General features: G+C 39.3%; 1 protein-coding gene across 1 annotated transcript in view; it reads right to left on the minus strand.

Moving 5' to 3' along the window:
• LOC136863441 (proteasome activator complex subunit 4A) overlaps nt 1-20970 on the minus strand; it is a 1047550-nt gene that overhangs the window by 487155 nt on the left and 539425 nt on the right. Inside the window, exon 21 of the mRNA XM_068225934.1 lies at nt 10482-10673. Within this exon, the coding sequence (XP_068082035.1) occupies nt 10482-10673 (192 nt within the window). The remainder of the gene's footprint in view (nt 1-10481; nt 10674-20970) is intronic.

Raw genomic sequence — 20970 nt, forward strand, 5'->3', positions numbered from 1 at the left:
ATGTGATGATGACAGCTTTGGAAATGTTCAGATTTTTTGTGGGGATTATCTCGTCTGCCACAGCTTGAATGTTAAACAAATGTGAACTATCCATGGAAATTACAATGAAAGGTTTAACAACCATTGCTTCCTTGACCATTTTGCATAGGTCACTAGGTACAAATGCCTCCGTCTCTGACTTCCTCCTCTCTATTAACAGAAACTCAGAGTCACAGCGAAGGAAGCTGTGCCCACTAACAAGAAAGTGTTGTTCTATTCTTGTGAACAACCCATTTGTCACTAGGAAAAGAAAAAGAAACACAATCATTCGATTCTTGTTCTATGCAGCACAGTTGTCGCTCCAAACAATAGGGTTTTTCTTCATTGTTATCCCACTGTTCAACACTTTGAGAATGCAAGGTGCTATAACATTTCCACCCCTACCAGCGAGTCCCATCCCACATGCACATGTAAGACTGAAGGTTATCACCTACCGATACTCCCAAGTAGTAACAAGATAACTGGCGGCGATAACACATCTCAGAATGCGTCAATATGGGCATAAACATAACCTGCTGCAAATCATTGGATATGCTGCAAGTGTCGCTGTCAGGGAACTAAGATGAACTGATGTCCTTCTTCAAAAGTTTCTGTGCCATCTCTGCCTTCCTATGGTGAAGCTCTAAACGCATCAGTGACTGCATTGAACGAGTTTTTACTTCAATGTTCAATAAGTCACAAGTCTTGCAGGTACCTTCCCTAGGTTTTTGGACGGAAAATTTGGGAAACTCTATCAGAAAGACTCAGTAATAAAAACTGGAACTGATGGTACTTTCAGGAAATATCCTTTGAACATGGGAGTAGTCTTGCAATATTTAGGTCAGGACTGAGGTATTCCTTGCTTGATCCTGCTCGGCTGTATTGGCTAATATCCCGGGGAGAGCCATTTATGTGCTACTTTATAGTCGTTTTGTCATTGTCACTACATTTTGAGTGACCGTGTCTTGTTCTGTGGTCAGTGAATGTTGTATCTCTGAGTTTTTTCTTCTTAATAAGTACTTCCAGCCTTTTCTTTCCAACTGCAAAAATATCCACGAAACTGCTTTTACACACTGCAACAAGATCACCTTTGCCATTTGGAATAGAATACCGAACTGTTCCCTGCCGGCGACTTTCAGAGGGATTATCATAGGTTCCGTACCGACGACGCTGTACTGGTGTGACACTAAGAAGACCCATCAGGAAGGTTCCTTGTGTTTGGTAGTCTTGCTTATAGAATTTAGAAAACGAATCTATTTTCAATGCAGGCCCCAGCTCCCTGCACCTTAATCTACAGTCACATTGTAACTAAAAGAAAGAACAATATCAGCATGTTTACCGTCGAGTATACTGGAGATATGTACACATTCAACAGCTATCATATTATTCAGCTTTCACAGCCAGTGACGAGCTTAAAATCGTACCCGTGGTGAGGGAGATTTCTTAACTGGCATAAATATTTTTGTGTGCGTGTCAAAGTCTAAACCTTTTGTCTTCAATAATTTCTGTTCTCGCAATGTTCCACTACCATTCTTACTTCGTCTCCTACCCATGTGGCTTTCATCTGTCATAACTAAAAAAGCTTCAAATTAAATAAATTGAAGACTGAATTTCCTGGAAACAGGGCGTCTCGAATGCTATTGGTCGAAGGATGACCACACCATTAGAGACGCCACGAAACCCGCTAATTATCATGGAGCGATATCTGTTAATATCTCCGAAATCTGCGATCGTTAGGAGATCATATTAAACCAGGTGTGTGTTCCAGATAAGGGGATTAATTTGGTATCAATTATAACTTCCAGTTCAGACTCCGAGTGCCGATTTGAGAAATCCACCCCCCCCCCCAACCCCTCTCCAAAGCATGACCTAAGCTAATCCACCAGTTAAGTCCTCCATCAATAAATACGAGTGGAAGGAACACTCATTACCTCAATTTACGTACTAACTCATTTGTAGGGACCAACTCATTTTACGCGTTACTTCATTTTACGGACGACCGTACTTACGTGTATTCAAACCTCAAGCAAAGTGACTTGTGACTCGGAATCAGGGTGTTGTGTTCCAGTCACCCACGGGTCGAGTAAAAATAGATCGCGCCAGATCATGCTACCGTCTGAGCCGACGAGTTGTATATTGTGATTTCAAGTAAAAGATGTAATAGTAGCAAGGAGTGATAAAATATCTTCTTCAAAAGTAACAGTGAAAGTAACAGTAAATGGAAATCTTACTGAATAATCGAGCCTGTACTGTAGGTAGCTGAAATAAAACCGCCGTCATAATGAACACATCAAGAGTGCAACCTGATATTAATTCAGATGTGCCGTGTCGGAGACCGAGAAGCGCACCGGGCAACTTAATCGACAATCTGTCGTTTTGTGTCCAGTCCTTTGTGCGGGAAAAGGAAGAAGATAAAATAGTGTACATAGAAAAAATTGGGTCTATGGTACCGTAGTGGTATCATATGGAAAAATTTAATTTCAGTGTGTCAGTGTTAATATGCTAAAATATTAAATCAGTGTCATAATTATTAAATCAGTGCTGTAATGGTGGATCGCCGTGGAATAAAATACATAAATACATACATACATAATCATTATAGACTGTTATGCCTTTCAGCATTCAGTCTGCAAGCCTCTGAGAATTTACTAAACGTCGCCACAATCCTCGATTTGCAACTAGTGTTGTGGCCTCATTTAGTTCTATACCTCTTATCAAAGTCTAACAATAGTCGTCTTGGTCTACCTCTACTTCTCTTACCCTCAATAACAGAGTCCATTATTCTCCTAGGTAACCTATCCTCCTCCATTCGCCTCACATGACCCCACCACCGAAGCAGGTTTATGTGTACAGCTTCATCGAGTTCATTCCTAGATTAGCCTTTATCTCCTCATTCCGAGTACCCTCCTCCATTGTTCCCAACTGCTTGTACCAGCAACCATTCTTGCTACTTTCATGTCCGTTACTTCTAACTTATGAATAAGATATCCTGAGTCCACCCAGCTTTCGGCCCCGTAAAGCAAAGTTGGTCTGAAAACAGACCGATGTAAAGACAGTTTCGTCTGGGAGCTGACTTCCTTCTTACAGAATACTGCTGATCGAAATTGCGAGCTCACTGCATTAGCTTTACTGCAACTTGATTCAATCTCACTTACTACATTACCATTCTGGGAGAACACACAACCTTAATACTTGAAATTATCGACCTGTTCTAGCTTTGTATCACCAATCTGACATTCAGTTCTGTTGAATTTCTTACCTACTGACATCAATTTAGTCTTCGAGAGGCTAATTTTCATACCATACTCATTGCACCTATTTTTAAGTTCCGAGATATTAGACTGCAGGCTTTCGGCACAGTCTGCCATTAAGACCAAGTCGTCAGCATAGGCCAAACTGCTTACTACATTTCCACCTAACTGAATCCCTCCCTGCCATTTTATACCTTTCAGCAGATGATCCATGTAAACTACGAACAGCAAAGGTGAAAGATTACAGCCTTGTCTAACCCCTGTAAGTAGCCTGAACCAAGAACTCATTCTACCATCGATCCTCACTGAAGCCCAATTGTCAACATAAATGCCTTTGATTGATTTTAATAATCTATCTTTAATTCCATAGTCCCCCAGTATGGCAAACATCTTTTCCCTCGGTACCCTGTCATATGCTTTCTCTAGATCTACGAAACATAAACACAACTGCCTATTCCTCTCATAGCATTTTTCAATTACCTGGCGCATACTGAAAATCTGATCCTGACAGCCTCTCTGTGGTCTGAAACCACACTGGTTTACATCCAGCTTCCTCTCAACCACTGATCGCACCCTCCCTTCCAAGATGCCAGTGAATACTTTGCCTGGTATACTAATCAATGAAGATACCTCAATAGTTGGTGCAATCCTTCCTGTTCCCTTGCTTATAGATAGGTGCAATTACTGTTTTTGTCCAATCTGAAGGTACCTTACCAACACTCCATGCTAATTTTACTACTCTATGATGCCATTTCATTCCTGCCTTCCCACTATATTTCAACATTTCAGGTCGAATTTCATCTATTCCTGCTGCCTTATGACAATGGAGTTTATTTACTATCCTTTCCACTTCCTCAAGCATAATTTCACCAACATCATTTTCCTCCTCCCCCATGAGCTTGGCTGTTCGCAACACCACCAGGATGATTTCCCTTAACATTGAGAAAATTGTTCAAAATATTCCCTCCACCTCTCCAGTGATTCTCTGGGATCTATTATGAGTTCACCTGAATTACTCAAAACACTGTTCATTTCTTCATTCCCGCCCTTCCTAAGATTCTTTATTACTGTCCAGAAAGGTTTCCCTTCTGCTTGACCTAGCCATTCAAGGTTGTTACCAAAATCTTCCCATGACTTCTTTTTGGATTCAACAACTATTTGTTTCGCTCTGTTTCATTCATCTACGTACAAATCCCTGTCTGCCTCTGCCCTTGTTTGGAGCCATTTCTGATAAGCCTTCTTTTTACGTTAACAAGCTGCTCTCACTTTGTCATTCCACCATGATGTTTGCCTTTTCCCATCTTTACACACAGTTGTTCCTAGGCATTCCCTTGCTGTTTCTACTACAGCATCCCTGTATGCCACCCGTTCACTTTCTATATCCTGAACCTGCTTTCTGTCCACTGATCGAAATTTCTCACTAATCATATCAATGTACTTCTGTCTAATTTCCTCGTCCTGGAGATTTTTTACCCTTATTCGTTTGCAGACAGATTTCACTTTCTCTACCCTAGGCCTAGAGATACTTAGTTCACTACAGATCAGATAGTGGTCTATATCATCAAAAAATCCCCGGAACACTCTTACATTCCTAACAGATTTCCTGAATTTAAAGTTGGTTAAGATATAGTCTATTATGGATCTGGTACCCCTAGCCTCCCATGTGTAGCAGTGAATAGCTTTATGCTTGAAGAATGTATTCATAACAGCTAAACCCATACTAACACAGAAGTCCAGCAAACGCTTCCAATTCCCATTAGCTTCCATATCTTCCCCGCATTTACCAATCACCCTTTCGTATCCTTCAGTTCTATTCCCAACTCTCGCATTGACATCGCCCATTAGCACTATTCTATCCTTGCTGTCAACCCTGACCACGATGTCACTCAATGCTACATAAAACTTGTCAACTTCATCCTCATCTGACCCCTCACATGATGAATACACGGACACAATTCTAGACCTAATTCCTCCAAATGATAAATCTACCCACATCATTCGCTCATTTTCGCGCCTAACAGAAACTATGTTGAGTGCAATGGTATTCCTGATAAAGAGCCCTACCCCAGATTCTACCCTTCCCTTTCTAACACCCGTCAGGTACACTTTATAATTTCCTATCTCTTCCTCGTTATCTCCCCTTACCCGAATATCACTTACTCCTAGCACATCCAGATGCATCCTCTTTGCTGACTCAGCCAGTTCTACTTTCATTCTTCCATAAGCCCCATTAATATTGATAGCTCCCCATCGAATTCCATTTTGTTCGCCAAGTTGTTTCCAAGGAGTCCTTCGCCTGTCAAATGGGAGTGGGACTCTGTTACTCCCATAGGTCCGAGACTTGCTTAAAATGTTCTGAGATCGGTAAGTTCATGAAGCAGGATGCTACCCTACTTGCACATTCCAAGCTAGGATCTCTCCTCTAATGGGTTATGGACCACCGGTGAATTGTATAGTCCTAGCCGCTTGAGCACAAGGAGGGCCATGACTCGGAATATGTCCGAGATGCCCACTCCCATTCCATAGCAACTGGTATCCCTACTCTCAGGACCACTTACTAAGCCACTCAGCCGTTGCCCATGATTCACGAACTACAACGTGACTACAGTAACCCACAAACGTGAACGATGTGGAATAAAATATGAAGGTAAAATGAAACCAGTCATTATGGGAGCGTAAGCTGGAAAGGGGCCAAATGGGCCTCTCGTCCGGAATGCTTGCCAAGGATTTCAACTACAGATGAGTACTGATATGTAAATTTATTTGGGGATGTTACCATGACTGGGAAGGGAAACAATTTTATTTTTGACTTGGTTACTTCATGTAACAAAATGGATCGCTTCCCGAGTCCATTCTAAATTTAGTATAAACGGACGGAATTAAATTGTAGTATTGTAAATGTTGGGTCGTATAATGTATTTAATTTGTTGTACATATAATTCCATAGGTGTAGGGTAGAGATTTTAAGTCATGCATTGGTTATAATATTAATCTAGTAGAGTTTCCTTCTCGACATTTGATTTTGTGTTTAATGTTCAAACTGACCCAGAGTTTGCTTTTTATGTCAGTCAATTGACGACAATTTGTATTATAATGCTATGGAAAATCCAGCCACGTGCAATGCCAGCGTGTTTCGGTGTGTTCAATTTTTTATTAATGTTGACAAAATTTTGTAGGGAATGTCACGAACTAATAATAATATAATACTTCATGAGATATCGTTTTTCAATGTGAACAGTGAGTTACATTAAATTTTGAATGGATAAAATGTTAAGATAATCGGGAATCATTGATTACAGAATAGTTTTTTATTCGGAATTAAAAATGTGATAATTAAAATTTGTGAATTAATAATTATGAGTAATAATACTGGTGCTAGTAAACCTTAAATGCTAGTAAACGTGTTGTTTAAATTACGGTCCAATATTTTATAAATAAATGTCAGATATTAAATTTGCAAGTATTAGCCGGACCACGTAGGACTAATAATTACATGATCATGATTATCGAATTTCGGCGAATATAATTTCAGGCTGTTGTGATTATTTGTGTAGAATGACCTCAGAAGTAAATCAGATATGAAGAGAGATGTTGTAAAGATCATGCAGTCAGAATATAAATATGTGGTACGATGTCGTCGATGAGAAATAAGTCAATTGAAAACTCTGTGGTTAATAATTGAATAAAATGATGTTGAGATATGAAGAGAGATAAATTCCATATGGGGACACTTACTGTATAATGAAGCTGTGTTGAAAGATAATGTGATACGAAGAAGTGTATGAAATTAATGATATACACAGAGAAAATATGTGTACAAATACGGGCAATGGAACAGAGTAAAATTGAATTACATAGAGGGCAGGATTCGAACCCGTAATAGTACGTACGAAATAAATGGACTGCGCAGAGAGTGGTTTGAAAGACTACGGACCCAAAGATGAAAAGAGGTTAAGATTCCACATGGATGATCGTAGGGTGTGATGATTAAGAATGATGAGGGCTGATAATCATGACAATAATAATAATAATAATAATAATAATAATAATAATAATAATGAAAATAAGTATTGCTGATCTAAAGCTGGACTGTGTTAAATGAAGGGACGATGATAAATGTGTTAAAGAGGAATATAACTAATGATGTGAAACCGATAATAATAATAATAATAATAATAATAATAATAATAATAATAATAATAATAATAATAGTAATAATGATAATAATGTTAGGACGGTGATAAATCGTAGTGATCAAAATAATAATAATAATAATAATAATAATAATAATAATAATAGGAAATTGTTTTGTTGACGATTGAACATCTGAAATGCGACCGGTATATTGAGATGTCTGCGGACGTGACCAACTCATAATAATAATAATAATAATAATAATAATAATAATAATAATAATAATAATTGTATTTTGCGTCCAGTAATAATAATGATCATAATCATAATGTGGCAGTGTCAGAAATCGTAGATGATAATAATAATAATAATAATAATAATAATAATAATAATAATAATAATAATAATAATAATAATAATAGACATAACAATAATAAATTAAATTACTGACGACGATATCCCTCAGCATAAGAATTTGAACGGATATGATAATCATATGGTGTCTCGTAACTACCGTAAGACCCGGTTTGCTTATTTTGCTTGAGGGGTGAGAGGAGGTTATCGCCCGGTATTCCCACTACACCTCGTGTTATCTCATCGTAACACTGACCTATTGAGACCAGGTGGTCGAGCTCGGCAATAATTAGAACATGCGTAAATATTTGTGGAGGCGAATTCCAGTTGGCATGGCATCCGCTGGGTAAATGATAGCGTCTGTCTGTGAAATAAACCTCCTTAATCATCGTAACATTACTCAATCCGATTGCCGACATCGGGAATTGTAGATATTGTCGGAAATACTCAATCTAATTTGAATCGGGAAACCGACGATAAATTTGATTATCCTCGGGCTCTCGACATAAAGCAGGCTCGTCCTTGTGGACCATCACGGACACGGGTTCGATCCCAACGTGATCAATTAGTGAATCATACCCCGAATTTGTGTTTCTTTTCCAGGATGGACATTATAAGTGTATTGTCACCACTTGCAGTGAAGCAAGTGACCTCCTCCTCCTCCTCCTCCTCCTCCTCTTTCCAATAATTCTTCTTCTCGTATGTTGTTCCTTTCCAGGTCTTTCTTGAGTTCTTGAATCCATGTGGTAGTTGATTTCTTATCCCAAAGGTACTTGAAGATTCGTTTAGTTAGTCTATTGTCATCCATTCTGTAAATGTGTCCAAGAAATAGCAATCTCCTTTTTCTTATTGTTTCTGATACGTTTTCTGTGTTCTGGTAAATTTCATTGTTACTTCTTAATTTCCAAAACTCTGCAATTCTTAGAGGACCTAATATTTTCCTTATAATTCTTTTATCTAATATTTCTAATTTATCGAGCTTGTAGTTCAGTGCTAGACATTCGCTGGCATACAGGCATTCTGGTTTCACTACTGTGTTGTAATGCTTCATTTTAAGTTTTCTTGATAAGCACTTTTTGTTATAAGTATTCTTAGTTATACCGTATCCTCTTTCAATCTTTTGTATCCTCTCCTCTATAGCAGATTTTTCTATACCATTTTCTTGAATTGTCTCACACAAATATTTGGATTTCTTTACCTTTTCTATTTGACCAATATCCGTTACTAAAAACTTTGGGGTACTTTTTATATTCGTCAAACTTTTGTTCTCTTGGCAGACATTCTCAAGCCTGCCATGTTGGCTGTCTTTTCAAGGAGATTGACTTGCATTGCTGCATCTGTAAGGCTTTCTGAAAGTATGGCAAAGTCATCTGCAAATGCTAGGCAATTTATTGCAACACCTTTGTTCTTCTTCCCCAGCATGAGTGGCAATATTTTGGATTCTTTCAGTTTTTCATTCCAAATTCTTACAATTTTCTCCATGACACAATTGAAAAGGAGTGGAGATAGACCAACACGGTGCCTGACACCTGTATTTATTTTGAAAGGTCGAGATATTTCACCCATAAATTTTACTTTCGAGATAGTGTCTGTAAGTGTTTCACGAATTAGGTTTGCCAATTTAGTTTTAACTCCAAATTCCCGGATTACTTTATCTAGGGTTTCCCTATCAACAGAGTCAAAAGCTTTTTTAAAGTCAATAAATGTTACAACTATGTCTTTGGAGTTTATTAATCTGTGTCGAATTATAGATTTCAGGTTGAAAATCTGTTCAGAGCAAGATCTTCCCTCTCTAAATCCACCTTGATATTCACCCAATTGACTGTCCAGTATCGATTTTACTCTGTTTAGTAGTATTGTTGAAAATATCTTGTAAGCAACTGGCAGGAGAGATATACCTCTGTAGTTGTTGACATCTTGCTTGTTAACCCTTCTTGTGTAACCTTATTATTTAATGTGTTGTAAAATCATTGTTTTTCGAAAGTGTATCTAAACTCAGCGCGCTGGATGGCACAATAAACTGCTCCTTCTGGCATTTATTTTCAAAGAAAACCATTCTCATAATCTTTTTATTGTAGTTAGATATTATGTCCTTGATAAAATTTAAATGTCACTTCCTAGTCCTATCATGGAGTCCTTAAATTCATGTTTATGATTGAACGTCCCCCACTTTATATTTTTGCATGCCCCGTTCATCCCTGTGTTCACTGATGCCTCTATATTTATGATTCTGATGACTTAAAATATGAACCGACACCCCTGAGATTAATGCTAGTCTGGGACTCAGAGGGTGGACGGGTGCAATATATATATAAATTTATTCTGTTCATTAAGCACTACAAATCATAGACTATAAGTAACAGTGAGGCCCACAATTATAACACAAGAATTAGGAATCATTACCACACGAGTTTCCACCACAATAAAAGGATATGTGAAGATATGTGAAGGGTATGTTACTCTATAACAAACTGCGTAAGGGTATAAAAAATGACTGGTAAAAAATGTCAGAAGTCATTAAAAGATCTCCCAATTAACAGGTGCCTGTATTCCATGAATGAACTATAAATCAGAATGTGTGGTTTTCATTTGTACATAAATTAGAATATATGTTTTTGTTGTATATAGAGTATAGCTTGACGTTGTATGACAACTGTAAAGTTCTACAGACAACAACCTAAAACTGAACTGTATTGAATATTCCAGAGTCAAGTTTATACCTACCTTAAATATGACTCCAACAGTTGGAAAAAGCTTGGGCATAAATACACAAATGTTTTGAATTAATTTCACAATTGATAGTTTCTCAGATGGTACAGAATCTACAATGGCTGGCCAGAGACGACTCAAATGGTGCCAGTCCGCAACGGTTAACAAGGAGCTCGACTTGATTCCAAGAACAACATGCAAAACGCCCTGTAACACAGAAAGAGAAAAATAAATAAATAAATAAATAAATAGATTAATTAATTAATTAATTAATTACTAAACAAACAAACAAAGGGAATTATCAAAAATAAAATTCCCAGAAGGGAAAATTATAATTTAATTTCACTGCCTGCAAATAAAAGGCATTCAAGTTCCAGCAATTAAGAAGGCTTAAAAAGCATGAATACTTATATATTTGTGGTAATCAGTGATATTAAATTATGACTCCTTTCTGGTATTTTAATTTTTTATATAAAAACCAAAGGTAGGCATTTACACAAGCCAAGGAACATGTCTTCCCTAGAGCACTGTCATAACATTGTCCTATAGAGAAGGCTTGAACTGTGCACAGAACACCACGTGGCCATCCAAGTGATAAGCCCACTGCCACAATGGGGTGAAAAGCTGGTAATTTCACAACTGAACAGGCCTAGAGGGCTTGTATACTTTTAAAACAGAATTTCCAAACAATTTCGGAACAACATTCAGGTAATAACAAATCCTTCCAAAGCATCAAATTTAAAAAGATTTTAGAAAATTCTAAACATGACAAATATAAAGTAAAGTGATTACAATTGCTATGTACAATGCTAATCAGTAATGTATAGATTCCTCTCTGGGAGCACTTAGTAGAGTCAAGCTTGGAGAAATGCTTATTTAATGGCAGTCGGAGAGGTGTGATACAGTAGTGTAAAGCAGGACGTGGGAAGCAACTACGCAGCATTTAACCAAAAGAGAAAGATCATGAGACTGTCGATTTGCACTAGCAGAGTTAAAATAATGCCATAGACATATGAAGTTCCTGTTGTGGCTGAAATACAGGTAAATTAGCAATGTAATACGTTAGAATAGGCATTGTTAGCAGCACGCTTTAGCTGCAGGTCCAGAGGGGTGTGGTCATGGGAAGTGACTGTGCAACATAAAGATAAAGTAGAAAGATTATGAGACACGCTTACATTTTAACAGAACGCAGTTTTTTTTACAATTGGCTTTACATTGCACCGACACAGGCAGGTCTTATAGTGATGATGGGATAGGAAAAGCCTAGAAGTGGGAAGGAAGCAGCCGTGGCCTTAATTAAGGTACAGCCCCAGCATTTGCCTGGTGTGAAAATGGGGAAACCACAGAAAAGCAGGTTATTAAAACGAGACACGTTAAAATGATGCTGAGAGCTGACATGTGCCATACTGAGTTATAAGAATTGCAGTTCTATCAGTAGAAATTTATTGTACGTATCTGTCATTTGGCCATGAAGAACTGAAAGAGAAAATTTGCACGCTAGATGAGAAAGTAAAATTTATATGAAACGTGGACAGTAAACCACATAAAACTAAAACTGAAATAGATGGAGGTTCAGGAATTGCTTATGCCTCACTTTACATAGTCATTAGTAAAAGAAACTATTTTTACCCTGCTACACTAATGATATTGTCAAGAAGAAGAAGAATATAGCTATGTTGGGATTGAGTGAGGTTAAGTAAGGATGAAAAGGAAAGAAGAAATTGAGAAAGGGATACACTCTCTGCTAGAATGGAGGACATATGATCAATCCAAGATGGCAGCTAGAGTACACACGCACAAGCTTAGGGCTGCTGCAGTTTGTGTTGTTTGTGTGGTAATAATCAGAGTTGTTGCGCTTTACGGTTCTCTGCATGGGTCTATTCGAGTTAAGGAATCGGTGTGTGCAAGTGAAAAAGTGAGTTCTCCTTTTGCATGGCTACTAGCAGAGAGAAACTACTACATTCCGGTGTTCTCTCTGACTGGATGCACCATTTTCCAGACTTATAGGCGCCTCCCTACCAGCTTTGAGCCGAACAAGCCTAGGCCTGGTCGCTCAGCGATTAGGGGCTTGCTTTGCCTCCTACTACTGGCTGGAGATGTCCACTTAAACGCCGGTCCCACCACTTGTGAAATGAAAACTGACATAAACATCTATTGTCATAATGTGCAAAGCCTAAACAATAAGCTGTCCGAGTGTGAACTATCCCTGCCAGACTTCAGAGAAGTTGACGTGATCGGACTTACTGAAACATGGCTCTCGTGGACTAGTGACAGTGAACTACCACTCAGTGCTAATTACAGCATATTCCGTCGTGATCGCGCTACTCTAGGTGGTGGAGTGATGCTAGCAGTGAACAGTGCGTTACCGTGTAAACGAAGGACAGATCTCGAACGGAACTGTGAGTTCGTGTGGGTGGAGCTACTCTTTCCTCGATGCCCTGTACTTGTGGGATGTTACTACAGACCACCAAACAGCCCATTCTGTGACCCTGGACAGTGCCTGGACTCAGTCATTGCAGCTCTCCCTCATGGTGAAGTAATTTTAATGGGCGACTTTAACCTGTCTATAATGTGGTCTTCTCCAACTGCCGGACTGTCAGCTAACAACTGTGACACATACTTTATAGACAGTTTTATTAATGGAATCAGACTGAAACAGTTTAATATGTACCCGACCAGTCGACCCAACACCCTGGACTTCATACTCTCCTCATTAGAACTTAAAACAATAACCCCAGGCAGAAAACTTTTCCTGTGCGACCGCCAGTCTCTCGATGCTACATTCCTGCTTACCCACCCCTCCTCAAAGCCTCACAGCAGGACACCCTACCGCCCTACCTACATCTAACGGGGTGCCGACTGGTCTGCAATGTGTCGTGCCCTGGAATGCCTTCCCTGGAGCCTGCTCGAAATAGCTGATAACGAATCGGCTCTTGACCTGCTGTACGACTGGCTGCAAGCTGCAATTAAAGACTCCGTATCTGCATAACGGGCTACTACCAGCAAATATCAACACTGGATATCACAAGAGACCAGATTGATACTATTTAATACGAATAGAGCTTGGTGCCTGTGGAAAGACTTCCCTAACCCACACACTCACAATACCTTCGTTAAAATCCGCCGCCACGCGAGGTTTATGGTCAGAAGAGACTACAAAACACACGTAGACACTGTCACTGAAAACATCCGCAGCAATCCCAAGCGCGAATGGAGTCTCATCAACAAACGGAGAAGGACGGAGCGGATTCCTGACAGCGTGAACCACAACGATGCAACAGCAGATAGCGCCGATCGCAATGAACTCTTCAACAGGTATTTCTTCTCCAACTTCTCCCCTGCCTTACAAAACCAACCGCTCCCTCCCGTTGGTACAGCTTCAAACAGAACCCTATCAAGCATAACTACCACACCAAGTGAAGTTCATAACCTTCTTCAAACTCTTCGTTTGTTCCACTTCTCAAATCAGGCAACAAATTTAATGTTTCATCTTACCGACCAATTTCTATTCTCCCCACACTATCCTTTATCTTTGAAAAAATTATACACCAGCATTCACTTTGCCGTATATCTCAACCAAGCAGCATGGTTTTCTACCAGGTGGTTCTTGTCTAACAAACCTGGCCACTGTCCATAGCTTTGCATCACATGCCATTGCAGCTAAATCAAAGCTGGATATCTGCTACGTAGACATTTCGAAAGCTTTTGATTCTGTAGACCATACTCTGTTGCCATATAAACTCTCCGAGCGATTTAATAAACATGGCAGTCTTCTGACCCTTCTTGCTGGCTTCCTACATAACCGTTGGCAGAGAGTGGTAATATCAGACACTCCATCCTCATGGTTACCAGTCACCTCTGGTGTCCCACAAGGCAGTACTCTTGGCCCCTTGCTGTTTTCTTTGTTTATGGACGATCTGCCATCCGAACTCAATGAAACAGCCAATACCCTACTCTTTGCTGACGACTGCAAGATATTTAAGGAGATCAGCTCTGCTACAGTCCTCACTTAATGCCCTCTTGAACTGGTGCCGTACTTGGAAACTTATCCTCAATCCACAAAAATGCAGCCACATGACCATAACACTACGTAAATCTCCTCTACCGACATCATATTACCTACTCGACAAGCCCATCACCGTAGTTACGCAATAGCGTAATCTAGGTGTAATATTCGATACAAAATTACAATTTAAGACCAACATAGGAACATATACAATTATGGCTATGAAATTACTAGGCATTCTCTATCGCTTCACAGAAATTTCTGACCCCATTGCTCTTCGCCACTTCTTCCTCATGACCATTCAACCTCTCTTAACCTACTGCTCTCTTACTTGGACAACAGCCTCCCCCTCCAATACTAAGCAGTTAGACAGAGCAGTGTCCTTCTTTGCTGCAATTGTAAGAAACAGAAACCCCAAGCTCAGATTTCTGTCTACGCAGCAGGTATTAATGGCAAATAATATGTCACCGCTGCACATCACGCGACAGGTAGCTGACCTGAGTTTCCTCCGTGGGATTTTAAATGGGCATTACCGCTCGGAACATCTTGTCTCACTCTTCTCTCTCCGTGTTCCTTCCCGCTCCTCCAGAACCAAAGATCTTCTCCACATTCCCCATACTCAGCACTCAATACTTCAACGATCTTTCCTAATCCCCCTCCCAATACTCTTTAACAATATTAGTAGGAGACAAGAGCTTGATATAGCATCAAATAAAAGTGTATTCGAGAGGTTTGTAAATAGTCTCTTAATGATAAGTTGATGTGAAGGGATTATACCGCCATCTTGACCCACGACGACTGAGCTATGAACATGGACATTCTCATGGTTTTCGATTTGGACAGTTGTTATTAGTAGACTGTGTACCTGATCTTGTTATATTTTGTTATGTGCGTTATATTTTATAATGAGAGTTTACGTTTGTTAAATAGTCTGTTGACAGTGCAAGTGAAATGTGCTCAGTGTAGCTGTATCTTGTGCTTCGTGAATAAATAAATAAATAAATAAATAGAATGGAGTGGAGATAATAATCAATAAGATCATAGATGAGTATGTAGATAAAGTGGATTATATAAGTGATAGAATAACAAAGATACAGTTCTCTCAATCCCACCCTATTCTGTGCTCAACCTTTAATTTCTACGTAGATAAGTACCAACATAGTTGGAGGTGTGTGGGATCTGGTAAATGCAGCACGGGTGCAGTTTAAGGAAGCAGAGATTTTTATCAGTGGAATACTGTATAGGACGGATACTGACTGGAGGGTGATTGGGGATTTAAATGAAACTATGGAGTGGGTATGTGGGAAACTGGGAGTGAAATTTCTAGATCCTAATGGGTGGATAGGAGATAGGGATCTGCGCTCAGATGGCCTTCAGTTAAACTGCAGTGGTACGTATAAGTTAGGAAATTTGTTTGCAAGGGTAATAGGGAGGTACATTCAGGGAAATGGGGTGGTCTACAGAGTGGAGCTAAGGGTCCATAGATCTGGAAGTCAAGTAACGATGACATAAAAATGTTAGTGTTGAACTGTAGAAGTATTGTATAGAAAGGAATACAACTAAGTATTTTAATAGATATACATATTTACCATATATTGTAATAGGAGTTGAATCATGGCTGAGAAATGATATAATGGATGCAGAAATTTTCTCACGGAACTGGAGTGTGTTACAAGTAATGAAAATAATTTTTTCCGTATTGAAAGAATCTTAAATAATATAAGAAAATTTATTATAACTTCAACCTATTCTCTACAGTACAAGATGTTAACATATTAGTTAACCATCGTTAAAATAGTTGAGACATGTTTCGCCCCTTTCTGTGGGGCATCATCGGTCACATCAATACCTCAAAATTCTACCAGACGTCTGGTTGGAAATTATAAAAATATGTTGCATTAGTGAATACATTAAAAAAACATTTACAAGATCTTATCATTAATAAAATATCAAACTGATTAAAAAATGTTACACAGTGAACATGTTGGTGATTTTTTACTTAAAACAAGGCCGTCATATGTACAGTATTGACAATAATGGTAGTTTAAAGTCTTATTTGATGGTCAGTTCGAAGACAGTTTAAAATTTATATACAAATATTGTGAATGAGTGCAGAATACATATAATTACAATTGCTGTACATGTATTTTACACTGTAAAATGTTATGGAAAAGCATTCCAAATTTGTATTAGTTTCCTTTTTTTTTTTTTTTTTGGACCTCAATATTATCTTCTTGATGTAGTTTAACCACTTGACGTACTTTGACGGATCTCTCCATCCTGGCTCTCGACTGCACTCCGGTACAAAGACGGATCCCTCCGTCCGCGCGTAGTGTTTATTTCCGGACCCGCTCCAAGCCGGTTTCCTTTGTGAAAGGATTTGATATTAGTAAGGTAACCCCTTGACAGATGGAATCACTGCTTTATTCCATTGATGTATTTGATAAACACGTCCATGCAGTTATTTCGCGGAAAGAATAACCAGTATCTTAGCAACCTCATCATAAGCGAAATCATGGCTGCCTCCATGTTGAGTGACAAAGCGATTATATGAGAATTTTCAGAAGAGAATGACATTGATATAGAAATAAGCGACGAAGAATTTAGTTGATTTGGAAAGTAGTAAAAGTAGTTCATGAGATAGAAACTTTAGCGCTGGCAGGGGTGAACAAAGTGCTGTTTTGCCGTCAAATATGTCACTGAATTTTAGGCCTACAACTGATGCCACACCAGCGGCTTCTAATCATGTTTTAGACGATAGCGGAATGGAACTGGGAGCATGTAAGTAATACTCCAGAGTATCATTCATGCATCGCAAATGGTTAAATAGTGTTTTCCAAAGACACCTAGTACAATGCCCCAACGAACTACAAGTTGTGAATGAACTTCTAACAGCAGACTTTTCAGGAACATCTAACCAGTGAGGTAAATGATTATGCAAGTAAATGTCTTGTATCGGCTGCCGAGGATATAAAAAGGGTAATGTCATTTGGAAAGGAACACTGGTTTCCTGTATCTGTGGATGAAATGAAGGCCAGATTACCTCGAAGTGGTAAAGTATGATGGAAAAAAGATGTTCAGACCCAATCTTGTTGTTGACTACAACTGGGGAAAGGGTGGTGTTGATTCCCATTACCAGAGACTTGCATTATTCCCCTTGATGAGGAAGTATGTAAAAGGATACAAAAAATATACTTCTACATGCTGGACATGACACTTCTGAATTCCAACATCATTCATCCCCTCCTCAACACTGAAAAGAAGCGAGTGGGCTTTACCACCTTCCGGATCAATTTGGCCGAACAGCTGTTGGCAAGTGTGACCTTGCCTGACTATCCAAAATAAGGCACCTAAGCCCTGGGGATATACCACTGAGACTTCAAGAGAGGCATTGGGGACACTTCCCGACCAAAATACACCCAACAATGCAGAAGGTTATCCCATCACGGAGATGCAAAGCCTGTGTGACACGGGGTCTGAGGAAGGAATCTTCATTTGAATGCCACCGGTGCAAGGTGGCGATGCACGAATATGACTGTTTTATGACCTACCATATTCATAAAGACTTCACAAAGTACATCTGACAGTAGTTTGGAGATTTCGTCTCATTACGTTGCTGTAAAGCATGCTTTTTCAGTGTCGGTGATATCATGTAAAGTAATGAAAATAAATGGTACACCAAGGCATAATTAACTTCAGTTAAATGGTATGTGAATGGGTTAATCAGAATTAGCTTCAAGATGTGAAATTTTGTATGTGATGATATGACCAGGTCATGTGAAAATGTTGCATTACGTCGTAATGCAAATTGGATGTCTATGTTGACTAATTATATTTTAGATTCAAACAAATTAGTTCGACGAAGTATCCATGGGCTAATCACCTCCATTAGACACTCGGAGTGCCTAGTGCATGTAAACAACAGTTGATATTTGGTTCAAAATGGACCTACGTTGAAATAAGTTAAAATAATGGCTTGAATGAGGGCAGTTGAAATGTCGTTAAATCTTCCCAATTGACTAGTGTTTTTAAGTTTTTCCGTATGTTTCTGTTGTTGGAAAATGGGATGTCAGTTTACTGGTTGAATGGGTGACAGTTGAAACGTTGTGCGATGTAATTAATGTTGAGCTGTCTTACGTATGTGAAAATCTTAAGTGTTGTTGGGCTCTTACCTTATTGCTATGAGGTTTGTGAGTGAGAAGGAAGTTCTCACAAGGATTGAAGTGATTACATGTTTTCTGGGTTTCTTTGGGAGGATTTATTTATTTTAGCAACTTTGACTTGAACCTTGAGTTACTACTCATTTCCTTCTTTTGTTTCTCATTGATTTGCATTGTTGTGCTTGCGCCCTCTGATTGGGTAAACCGAGTATTATGGCGTCACCCCATCTTGTTGGTGATGATTATTGTTTTTTGGTGTTTCTTGTTTTCTGTGGTGTTTGCCATGGCCTCACATAATTTCTTCCGGTTATAAAAATAATAGGCAACTTGATGTCTTTGGAGTGTACAGACCAGGAAAGGGTAGTGCAGACACCGATTCACAAATATTTGATAAGATAATCAGCTATGTGGGAAACGACATGGAAAGGAATGTGATTGTAGCGGGAGATCTGAATTTACCAGATGTCAATTGCGAAGGAAGTGCGAACGATAGGAAGCATGACCAAAAAATTGCAAATAAGCTAATATGGGAAGGACAGCTGATTCAGAAAGTAATGGAACCAACTAGAGGGGATAATAACCTGGACATGGTGCTGGTAAAGCCAGATGAGCTCTATACAGAAACCGAAGTAATAGATGGTGTTGACGATCATGAAGCTCTTTTTGTCGTAGTTGAAAATAAATGTGATACAAAGGAAACTCTTAAAAGTAGGATTTTTTTTTCTGCTAGTAGCTTTACGTCGCACCGACACAGATAGGTCTTATAGTGACGATGGGATAGGAAAGGCCTAGTGGTTGGAAGGAAGCGGCCATGGCCTTAATTGATATACAGCCCCAGCATTTGCCTGGTGTGAAAATGGGAAACCACAGAAAACCATCTACAGGGCTGCCAACAGTGGGATTCGAACCCACTATCTCCCAGATGCAAGCTCACAGCCGCGTGCCTATAACCACACGGCCAACTTGCCAGGTAAAAGTAGGACTATTAGGCAGTACCATTGGCTGATAAAGCCGGCATGAGGCAGTTTTGAAAAGTAACTATGATCGGTGGAAAACGGTAAATAAAAATGTAAACAGACTCTGGGATGGGTTTAAAGCAATTGTTGAGGAATGTGAAAACAGGTTTGTACCTTTAAGGGTGGTAAGGAATGGTAAAGACCCACCTTATTATAATGGAGAAATAAAGAAACTAAGAAGGAGGTGCAGACTGGAAAGAAACAGAGTTAGAAATTGCTGTGGAAATAAGGAGAACTTGAAGGAAGTTACTTGGAAATTGAATCTAGCAAAGAAGGCAGCTAAGGATAACATGATGGCAAGCATAATTGGCAGTCATACAAATTTTAGTGAAAAATTGAAGGGTATGTATAGGTACTTTAAGGCAGAAACAGGTTCCAAGAAGGACATTCCAGGAATATTTAATGGACAAGGGGAGTGTGTATGTGAGGATCTTCAAAAGGCTGAAGTATTTAATCAGCAGTATGTAAAGATTGTAGGTTACGAGGATCAGGTCCAAATAGTTGATGATGATGATGACGATGCTTATTGTTTAAAGGGGCCTAACATCGAGGTCATCGGCCCCTAATGGTACGAAATGAAATAACAAAACATCCAAATTCATCCCCTGACCAAAATAAAATAAAAAATGTCATGAAGAATGAATGGATGGACATGAACCCTACAAAAAAAAAAAAAACAAAAAAAAAAAAACAAACACAGTGGATCAGACTCAAAAAGAAGGTAGTTAGAGTATTACTGACCAAGGGACCATTTATAAAGCACAATGATGCTTGATGTCTGAAGGGGTGCTAAATTCACGTCTAAGGGCCCACAGAATGGTACATGTCGCGAGTAAAGTAGAACCATGGTATTTGTCATTTTGGGGTACTGATCAAAAGTAGCGAAGACTCACGGTGGTCCACACAAGATGGTACTACTCACAAGTATTGCAATTCGTACAGGGAACGCAGACCTATGGTGTTTCTCACACAATGGCGCCACTCATAGTTAACGCAAACTGGTAAGGTTCCTCACCTAGGTGTACTAGTCACGGGCGCCGGTATTCCCGTGGCGTTCCTCACATAGTGGGTACCAATCACAGGCAACGCTGACCCACGGTGCCGCTCATATAGCAGTACAACTCATAGGGTACGCCCAGACCCACGGTGTTTCTCACATGGGTACAACGCACGGGTACTGGAATCCACCAGGCCAGGCTTTTTACTGCAACTAATCACAAACCCATTTCGTACCAATTTAGTGATACTACTCGCAAGTACATGCAACCCATGGTGTTCCCCGCATGATGGTATGAATCAAGAGTAGTTTCACGGTTCTAATT

Source organism: Anabrus simplex, chromosome 2 (assembly GCF_040414725.1).
Source record: "Anabrus simplex isolate iqAnaSimp1 chromosome 2, ASM4041472v1, whole genome shotgun sequence".
NCBI classification, from domain to species: Eukaryota; Metazoa; Arthropoda; class Insecta; order Orthoptera; family Tettigoniidae; genus Anabrus; species Anabrus simplex.